Source organism: Periophthalmus magnuspinnatus, chromosome 11 (genome assembly GCF_009829125.3).
Source record: "Periophthalmus magnuspinnatus isolate fPerMag1 chromosome 11, fPerMag1.2.pri, whole genome shotgun sequence".
NCBI lineage: Eukaryota > Metazoa > Chordata > Actinopteri > Gobiiformes > Gobiidae > Periophthalmus > Periophthalmus magnuspinnatus.
The window spans coordinates 10,822,313-10,832,906 of NC_047136.2; the positions used below are offsets into that span (position 1 = coordinate 10,822,313).

The 10,594-nt window shown below is 40.0% G+C and overlaps 2 protein-coding genes across 4 annotated transcripts; both read right to left on the reverse strand.

Annotated features, from left to right (window-relative positions):
• Nucleotides 1–756: 756 nt before the first annotated feature.
• On the reverse strand, nt 757–4,726 carry LOC117378969 (transmembrane protein 79-like). 3 transcript variants are annotated; one of them, XM_033975681.2, is made up of 5 exons: nt 4,592–4,726; nt 2,863–3,608; nt 1,600–1,794; nt 1,213–1,435; nt 757–1,082 (listed from the first exon to the last, which is right to left on the reverse strand). In XM_033975681.2, the coding sequence occupies exons 2-5, from the start codon at nt 3,551–3,553 to the stop codon at nt 887–889; spliced, it is 1,305 nt and encodes a 434-aa protein (XP_033831572.1). In that variant the 5' UTR covers nt 3,554–3,608; nt 4,592–4,726; the 3' UTR covers nt 757–886. The 3 variants fall into 3 exon arrangements, with proteins under 3 accessions (XP_033831572.1, XP_055081410.1, XP_055081409.1); XM_055225435.1 differs by having other exon boundaries at nt 2,863–3,605; nt 4,592–4,704; XM_055225434.1 differs by having other exon boundaries at nt 4,410–4,704.
• Nucleotides 4,727–5,625: 899 nt separating this feature from the next.
• si:ch211-288g17.3 (basic salivary proline-rich protein 1) lies at nt 5,626–9,055 on the reverse strand. The gene is made up of 2 exons (XM_033975682.2): nt 8,927–9,055; nt 5,626–7,979 (listed from the first exon to the last, which is right to left on the reverse strand). Exon 2 carries the CDS (start codon nt 7,934–7,936, stop codon nt 6,863–6,865), a length of 1,074 nt encoding a protein of 357 aa, XP_033831573.1. The 5' UTR covers nt 7,937–7,979; nt 8,927–9,055; the 3' UTR covers nt 5,626–6,862.
• Between the last annotated feature and the right edge of the window lie 1,539 nt (nt 9,056–10,594).

Sequence of the window (10,594 nt, forward strand, 5' to 3'; positions counted from 1 at the left end):
TACTAAGATGTGATACTGTTATTCACCTCTTCTCAGTGGTCATAATGTAATATCTTAGACTCAATCAGCCAGAACCTTGTAATAAGAAATAAAGCTTTATTACAGGCCCGAAATATTAAAAAAAATATTTCTTTTGTACCTTTTATACAAAAAGAGCACTAAAGAATCTCCAAGCCGTAGCAGTTCTTTACTGCTGTAAACAAAATGATAAATCAGATTTTGACAGCATTAGTGATTTTTACATGTTCCACATAATAAAAGTAAAATACATTGTGAAATCTATGACACATTTGACAGTATCTGTAAGGTAAAATCATGCTTAAATGTCTGCAGCATTAATATATTCAACATGATAGATTGCCTAGTGTTTTTTAAAAAGTTATCTCTCTATGAGATACGGTTTATTTCTCTAAAGTAGAAGGCATCAGGTTAGGAGCAGCAGACAGGAGCAGTGCCACAGGATCAACCATTAACCAATAGAAAACATTAGCACATTAGTTACAAGGAACTAGGCACAGCTTTTATTATGGAGAACTAGTGTTTCCAGCTGAGGTTAAAAAAATAAAAAACAGAACAGTCGCACCATGAGTTACAATGTCTTAATTTTACTGGATCCTGTCCGCTTCTTCAAACATGATCCTCTAGTGCTGTAGGTAGATTACCCATCCCTCATTATCCATTTTTACAAAATACATAAGATCCTTTTAATTTTATTTACAGAAAGTTCTTCTTTGAGATTAAAGATGAATACCAATGTTTTAAACATAATAAGAAACAGTGTTGGACTATGGATTTACAATGATCAGCCATAATATAATAACCATTACAGCACAAGGTATAAAACAGCACAGTGATGCCTTTTATAATGTTTTTCATCGGAGCGTTTTCAGCCAAACCACCAGCGCTGTTTGGGCGGGGCCTCAGTGGGCGGTGGCTCCACATCAAACACAGCACCCTGCCCCAGAGACGAGCACACATAGTACAGATTCACCCCCAGCATCAACAACACAGGAGCAAATGAGAAACTGAAGCCAAAGCCTCGGATAGTGCTGCGTAGAGACAGGCACAGCCAGTAGATCAGCCTGCAACGGGACAAGAGCAGCGAGCGTGGTTCACATCAGAATTTACATGATAGTATAAATTGTGTAAATAAATATATATATTTGCATTTGTACATATACATGTATTTGTGCACTTTTGGGCTATTTGTACCTGCCAAAAGCGAAGATGATGGTGAGCAGTGGTACCAGCTTGACCAGGTTCTGGCTCACGTAGGTTGCCATGACAGCGAGCTGCAGGAAGTAGAAGAGGAATAGACCAACGGACTCATTGATGAAGTGTCCATGGACCGCAACCTGCCTGTTCTCCTGTCGGCCCTCGTACAGAGGGCGCAGCGAGCCGTACCGCAGCCGCGCCACACCCTGCACCAGCACTCCTGCAGACAGAGGGCAAAGGTCAGTGTGCTCAGTGTTAAGGGGTACTCAGGTCTATCACAAGAATTTAAAATGTCGATCTTTTACATACGTTTAGTGTATCAAGAATTGTTCATTAATAGCCTACCTTTATTCAAATTGAGTCAAATTATTAAAATTTACTCACCAAGAATTATAGGGATCATGGCAAACATGGAGCAGCGTAGAGTATAGACCACCCTGAGGGGAGCGCTATCAAGCACTGGAGAGTCGAAGGGCAGCAGCTCATATCCGCCCCACACCAGCAGGGGGAACAGGAGTGCCCCAGCAACCACCGACACAGTCAGCTTCAGCCTCTCCCCACAGGTGTCTTCGCACAGGTCTGAGGAGGGAACAGGAGTTTAAATATCCTCTGTTCCATAATATTCTGATGCAATGTTTTTGAAAAAAAATCCTAGGGGACTGAAAAATATCACGGATTTCTGCAAAGTTTGAGCAAAACCCTAAACTCTGATGTCAGTCTGGTCCCCTCACTTCAGTTCAACATCTGTACAAAAAATACAGAGAGATACGATTCTGGATTTGCCAGGCAACCAAAATGATAAATTAAATGGAAAACGATATAAGGCTTCTTAAAAATAATAAACAATGACTACACTTTTGGGAGCCTGGTGGTGGGTTCTGTCATATGGAATGTCTTAATGTAATTTATAACAGCGATAATAGAGTGTCTGAAATTGGTGCCAAAAGTACCATGCATCAGTTATAGTCAGTGATAAAGAGATTCAAGTACTGTAATAAAAAGTCTAATTATATGTCTATATGTATGCTAATTACATCTCATTGAACATAAACAATCCTAGTTATGGAAGCAGGTGACTCACTGAAAACAATAGAAGCTCTAAATGTGGAGCACAATCTTAAGAGGAAACGGTTGTAACTTGAAAATCCACCCATGACTCATGAGCTTTTGCAACAGTAGGACAGAATAAAAGCAGAATGAGTGTCAAAGGCTTTTGTAAAGGACCTGTTCAGTGGGACTGAGGCAAAAGGTGAGATCACAGAGAGACTGAGGAGAGAATGGACATGTGTGGACTTTTTTAGAGCCATTTGAATTTTTGCCAATCCTGTTAGCATGTAAATCTGAGACAACTTTATTATTATGATGGAATAAGCTGCTTACATCTCAGAACTTCCTTTGGGTTCTTCCATCTAATCATTGCTCTTTATGTATTGTCAAACTTGTAGTGGCAGCATAGTTTAATAATAATAATAAATAAATAATGTTTTGTGATTCAAAGCCTCACCCATATCATTCAGAACATAATTTAGCTTACTTCATCAATAATCATTTGTAACGTTTTGTCAAATGCAGTTTTTTGTGATTGAAGCAGTAACTGTAATCCTGATAAAAATCTTGATTAATCTCCCCGCCTTATATGATACTCACAAAGCTTGTCATCGTGTTGTACCCACTCACGGTACTGCACTGAGTCCTCATCGGGATAGGGCTCCTTGTATCCCTGTGCCTCCTGGAACAGTGGTCTCTCCTCCTCCTGCAAATCTTTACTGGACATCCGAACTATAGTGACCTGTGGGGTGAACCCGGGCACTCCCTTCACTGCCCTCCACCTCTCATCTTCCTCATCCCTGTCTTCCTCCTCCTCCTCCTCCTCTTCGTCATCAGCAAGAGAGCCCCCGCCTTTATCACTATTCTGTTGGATTTCGTCACTCCTCCATCTCTCGCCCTCTGGCATGCTCTCTCTCCATTTGGCCTTAACATTCCCAATTTCCTCCTCTTCCTCCTCTCCTGCATGGCTCTGCTTTTCTGAAATGTCCTGGCTGCCCCCGCTGATCCCAGTGTCGCCATCTTCAGGCTCAGAAGTGCATTTCTCGGACCAGATCCCATCATCTTGATCTGTTTGGGGTTTCTCTTTGGAGGACCACGGCAAAGTGGATGGCTCCATAGCGGCACATACACTCACCTCCTCCACCACCTCCTCCTCTGGTTCTTTACAATTGTCCTCAAAGTCCTTTTCAACATGTCTAATTGGTTTCAAGCCCTCCAACTTTTCTTTTTTTTCAGTTTGAGGCTCAGCAACGGGTGCAGTCCTCACTTCCGAAGGTTCAGAGTCAGACATGTTTGATTTATGACTCGTCACTGGTTCTTTTTATGGTTATTTAATACAGCATCTGCTGCAAAGAATACAAAAGTGCAACATTAACACAAACATTACAAGACCAGTCACGATAATTAGCCATTATACAGACTCATTCAAAGATGGAACAGTATGTTTAGGGGTTAAATATTAATTGTGCAAAACCCTTTTGTTGTACTAGTTTAGTACAATTAGATTTCAGTCAAATAAAACAACTTAGACCTATTCGGTAACAGATATGAGTAGACTTACTGTTCAGTTATTTTAACATAACATGGTTAAGTGGATTTACTATACTCTTCCTGACAAAGCATCTTTTCTCCAATGTAACCGAAAGAAATCTGATAATTCAGGCTTTGGGTGGGCAGAAGGACAGTGGCTCCAGAATGAGGGCATTGAGTGACATGCATACAATGTTTCATAGGAAAGGCAAGAAACAATAATGCAATCGTTTCACTATGTTCTGTAACCTGCATTACAATTATTTACTTTCCACTGAGGGTAAACATACTGCTGGAGCTAGGAACCATTATTGCGTCAATTATTTGTGGTTATAACCTGACGGATCTTACAGTTTACAGCTTCATAATCGAATTCTATTCAACTACAACCTTCCCTCTGCAATGTCAAGTCTGCGATGTTTTTTATTCTCTCTCTACCTTTGCGTTGTGAGCATTTAAGCTCGGTGTTGCGCTTTATATATGTGAGCAGCTCCTAATGGTGCTAAATGATATCTTTACATTCACGACGCAAAAATTTTGTTTTAAGTTACTTTTCTTATTCTTTCTTACTTAGTCTCTTAATGAGCTACTTCTCTATTGGAAAGTGTATATTGAACCTTGCACTGCGTTTGTGACGTGACAGACAGGTCGTTTCCCAAAGCGCTGTGGTCCCAGGACAGGCCTCAGCTGCGGAATGGAGTCTCGGCCTCAAACTTGTTGTGCAACTCTAGCCACTTCCACTTCGCAGTCTGCCCCGAGTTAAACAAAACACATAAAGAAGATAAAACTCGACTCGTACCTGATTTTAAGCCACATGTCACGCGGTGAGTCCGTAACTTCGTAGAAACACGATCATAGCAGTAATTTTTTTGTCTGAGGGACAGACTCCGCAGGTGTGCCCAGGTGCCACTTTGTGACGCAAACACCAAACACCGGAAACGTCTTTGCGTAATGCCGCAGGAGTCCGCACTCTCCTCATATTTTTCATAATGAAAACGTTTGATGCGCTTAATTGGATGTATTTTTTCTGTCGTCAAAGAGTGTTTGTCAATAGGCCACTGCAATAGTCTTACATATCGGTCCATTTTTAGAACACGCTATATTTTACATGGGTATGTTAAACTACAACGATTCAATAAGGCCTGAATTAAGCACATTCTCCATCAACATAGAAGATGTTAAGATTTTTGGTTCACAATTTTCCCTGCTACAATCCTGTACAGCAAGGCGGTACCTGGATGAAACAACACTGTATATAGTAAAGGAAAAATTCAAATCTGTCAACTGTACAAGAAGTTGTTTGACTGAAGACGTTTCTCTGCATCATCTAAGCCCCTTCTTCAGTTATGGTAAGGCTGCTGGTGGACACTGCCTTTAGAGGCTCCCTTCAGATAGATATAACTACACATTGTTTACAATTAGTTTGCATGCTAGGTCATATTTAGCCTAATCAATCAGGTCCTTAATGGGTGCTCTCGTGTGCGTGCGTGTCTATGTAATGTAATGTAATCTATATCTATATCTATATCTATATTATACACACATACTATATATATCATTTAGACAGTCAAGTGATGAGACTTCAGACTGGCTGGGAATATTTTACTTCACCAGCAGAGGGCGCCTCCCTGTTGTTGCTTTTAACATCGGCTTAGGCAATGGCTCAAATACGTAATTTCGATTTTTACTTTCAAGTGATATATTTTTCCTTATAAAATTAACTGACTGAAAGCATAATTTTATAGATTTATATTTCTTTTTGAAAAGTTTTTAGACAATGGGTGATAGTATACATTTGATAATCAAGAAAGTACAAGGGAAACCATCTGGTAGAACGTATGACAAAATTAAAATTTTATTTCTTGTCATTGGTTTTTTTTTGTAGTTTTTTCATAAGACATAAAATTGGTTAATAAGAACCTCCTAACATTACATTCAAGGCTTTGGCAACTAAGGCAAAACATACTTCATTCTCCAATCCAGACCTTTTCCTCATGTTTTGAATATGGAGCTTAAGTACATTAAAACATGAACACTACATATGAACATGAAGAGTCAACATGAAACAATGTAATTCTAAAGAGTTTGTGAAGGTCTCACATTAACATGATGGAATAACAAAGTTTAACCCTTGTGTGTTCCTCCCAGTAGTTACGTTTAAGTTCCTCTGGGGTCAGTTTTACCCCAAATTCTGGCCAGGAGATGAATTTTAGTTTAAAAAAAGTGAATTTTTGAACCTCAAAATGTCCTGTAATTCTTAATTTCAATCACTGTACTGAACAAACAATATTTGGTCAATTGGAAAGTGGGATTTGTCAAAATTTTGTGAAAAATGTTTTGAATTTTTTTTATTGTTTTAACTGAAAGCAAAAAGTTACATTGAAATTCCTCTGGGGTCAATTTAACCCAATTTTGCTTCTTTTATAACTCGGCCCCCTCCTTCTCATTATTGTGGCATTTAGCAAATAGAAATCATTTTGGTAATTGTAATTGACCTAAAACAGGAAAAGGTTAGTCTGATTCCATGCCAAACAGTGAGAAAGAAAATGTGTATGTGTCTTTTTATATAGTGTAATTAAACTTCTGGTTTTCATTGTATTCCATGCCAACATGCTTTGATTGTGTGAAAAAGTGCATTTTTTGATACTATGAGGCCCTATAACAGTGAAATTACCTGACTATACTTGAATAAAAAATATTTGCTGTACCTCCATAAGACTGTCCTCTGATAGACAGAGTCCAGGGTCTGTTGCAGTGAAGAACGCTCTCATCAATGCACCCAGTAACCTCTTAAAGTGCACAATGGAGTCCATTAAACGTCACTTTTTTTCATACATTTCTAATTATACAATCAATTTCTTTCCAAATTTCATTATTTATAAAAGTAAAAAAGGAACAACTGGCCCAATTTTCAGGCCATTTATTGGAGAAATGACAGCATTCTTCTTTGACAAAGTTGCTTTTGGGGTTATAAATGACCCTAGGACAACACAAGGGTTAAAACACATTTAAAATGAAGAGATTCTACTCTACTCTTTGAGCCAAATAAAAAAAAAATGTCCAAAACTCTTTACTCAATGTTGTCCTCTTCCAGGTTCTCATCCTCTGGGCTGTGATCTGAAACATGGGACATTTTCACTGAACTGTTGTCGATGCGCGCTTTGTTTTTGAAAGAACCTTTGGGACGCCCCCTCTTTCTTGGGGGACCATCCTGCTCTTTAGCTGATTTAGGAGGATGCTCTGCTTTTCTGGGCAAACCATCGCTGTCGAGCTTTCTCAAATGAGCACCTTTCTTAGACTCTGATTTCCGGGGTCTCCCACGGCCCCTGCGAGGGGTGTCAAGAGCAGGGGCTTGCTCGGGACGCTCCTCTTTAGGATACTTTCGGGGTCGCCCCAGGGCTTTCCACACTCGGGGCTGGTACAGCTCCTCTCCTGGGGGCAGAGGCCTCTTCCTTGGTCGACCTCTGTTGCTTTTCTTTGGCCGACCACGTCCCCTTCCGGGATATTTTCTGGGGAGGGATATGTTAAGTTTGTCAGGTGGGACATGAACTCGAGTGGGGCGACCACTGGTATTTTCCACTCTCACAGTGAATACTGGTTTGTTTCGAGAGCCCTTCGGTCGGCCTGGCCTTTTAAGAGAGGGCTGTGTGCCATCTGCAGCTGGTTCCTGTTTCTTTGCTCCCTGCTGAGGTATTTTTTCTCTCTTAGGTGTACTCTGCACTGCTTCATTGTCAATGCTGTCTTTTGTGTCATATTTGGGCTTCTTGAAGGACCCCTTTGGTCGCCCCCTCTTTCGGGGCGGAGAAAAGCTGTCGTCAGTTTCATCTCCACTGGTGTCTCGGCCTCTTGGTCTTTTGGCTGCACCACCACTCATATCTCCTGCAACAACCTTTACTGTGGAGCTTTTCGGGCGACCCCTTTTCTTGGGAGTATTTCCTCCGTTTATGTTTGATTTGACCGACCCCTTTGGCCTCCCTGGCCCTCGTTTCACTGGGGCTCCGTTGGTGACACTGGGCTGCACCAGGTTGATGTCTGTCACACAAACCTGCAGCTCCTTCAGACCCACTGACTTCTTCATCTCAGGCCCAGAGTTCTCTTCACTGGACTCACCATCATCAGTAAAAGGATCTCCTTGATCAGCCATATTGTCCTCACTACTTCTGTCCTTATCACAAGCAGTTTGCCACCTGTGAGAGAAGGCACATTTAATAATTGCTTTGCAGTGGCTTTGTCTGCATGTGATATTTTTATTTTGGTTATATAAGAAAATACTTTTTTGTAATACAGGTTTTGCATAGTATTATAGTGTAAAGACTGTATTAAAAGTCAAATCACATGTTATGTGTAATTGTAGAAAAAAAAAGTTATTGAGTAATGTATGGTTCCTCGAACTAAACAAACTCAAATGCTTGCAGCGTCCCTTCAAAGTACTTATACTGATGATAATGTGGTGATGGTGGGCTAAAAGACACAGTATTTCATCGTGTGTAAACCCCAGTTGAAAGTTTATCTGAACAAAATGCTCCAAATTCTCCATAACGCATAACGCACTGGTCACTCATTCACACACAGCAGCCTATATTCTCATAAAAAAACGACTTTTTTTCTCGTAATATTACGACTTTTTCTGGCTTCGATTTTATTCTCGTAAAATACGACTACGACTTTTTCTAGTAGCGCCCGCATAATTATTATTTTTTTTTTAAATTAAGTGACCCTTATACTCCGTCGTAATGGAACCATTATCAAACAAATGTAATAATTCCGGGCGGCGTCTATTTACTGGATAGCAGCCCCCTAATGACGGGAATGGGATCGGGAGGCTTGGCGCCACATGTACACCGCTCACACCATTGAAACAAATGCTAAATGATACATTACATTAATCTTGAGGTGATGATAAAATCTGTACAAATTGATGTAAATATTACGTGAATTTACTCAGTCTGTGTACATTTACGTTTCAATTTCCAGTATAACAGTAAGGCTGAATAAAATCATTACAGCCTATTTGCAATGATATTTTCAGGGAGTAGACTGATCCAAAATAAACGGAGATGGCGATAACTGCGGTTTGCTAAATACTGCAGGGTGCAAGTGCATATCTTTACGTGAAAAGCTTAAAAAGACTTACCTGATACTTTCGTAAATGGCTAGTAAGTGAAAGCGCAGAGATATGGATTAAAGATATCGCATTTATTCTGAATGTAATGATTGTTTGAATTTACAGCCACTTCCGGTCGTACGGGTCAAAAATGAGCCCGAGAGAAACATCAACCGCGAGAGTTTAGTTCCTCCTTGATCAAGAGAGCCACCTGGCGGCTGAATTGTTGCACAGTACATATGGCACTCATTTTTATTGTAAGCTTTATATGAACTACATTATTGTATTTAGTTTAACATTTTCGATCTCATTTAAATTTGTTGTTTGTTCAGTGTTATGCATGTAATTATTATGAACCACACATGAACTAAACTAAAACATCATTATCTTAATGAACCCATAACAGAATATACAGGGAGAACACAATCACCTTCCAGCGTCTATAAGACCCAACAGAGGATGCTATGCTGCTCTAGATGTCAGAATGTCTCTGAGCTGTTGGGACTCCACTGCAGTCATGGGTCTGTACGGAGAGCATTCATCACTGAGTGCTACAGAGCAGGACCAGAGCAGAATGCAGGAGACATCCTCAGGGTTTGTCACAGGAGCTTTCTGTCCTGTCCCTGGGAACCACATACTTCCACTATCAGGAAAAAAAAGTACACAATGGAATGTGTACTTTTTTCCTAATACTGTACCAGTAGGTTGAAGATATGCTTGTATTAATAGAAAAAACTGCAACATATGTCATGTATTAGTTATTATTAAGTTAACTAAGGTGGACTGTAAAGCTGATTCTTATACTGGCATTCAACACTTATGCTGAGATATTGTGTACTTTAAATGTGGATGTGCTTAGTAATGTAATGCAGCAACCTTCATTATATTATATTAGGTTAAACAAAAATTGTAATTTTATATAATATTCATTATATAAAAGTGAGTATATTATCAAATATACTGTATTGATTTTTGAGACAACTTTTTTCTGACAATTTTTTATTTGTAATGTCTTCACAACCTGCCAAGTCTTCATTAAATAGATGCCCAATTGTTGTTGGCTGTGGTGCAGAGAAAATTACCGTTTTGTGAAAATGAGGTTTGAGAAAGACAGGCCCTGTGAGACTGAGCTGAACCCACTGCCCTGACTCACCCCCCACTCCCCTGCACCCCCCACCTCCCCCCGTCCCGCCTCGTGCCCCCGCCCTCGCTGATCTTCTCCATGGTTACCAGACAGCGCTCCTGATGCAGCCCGTTAATGTGTTTTTCAGCAGCAGGAGCGAGTGGGATACTAATGTGGCTGGGTCCGTCTTGTGCACAATCGCTGTCAAATGTTCAAATGTCCTGGGACCAACAAACAGTGGAGGAAGAAGCCGGGACCAGAGCCAGGGACTAGACAGGACCACAGAGACCCAAACCACCAGCACTTTGTCAATGATTCTACAAGTCATCTGCAAACTGGGGTTTCAAGACTCTTTATTAAGCATAAGTCACAAATAAAACCAAATGGAAAATGCTGTTGGAAATTCAGTACACACAAAGTGGAAAATTTGTTAAAAAAAAAAAAAAAAAGTATAAATATATTTTTGATTCTTTAACTTTTAAAACTCAAATTCAGTCCAAAATATCTATGTAATTCTGTATATCAGTTTGTCAGAGAATGCTTTTTGTAAATCCATTAAAGTGCTCCATAAAAGC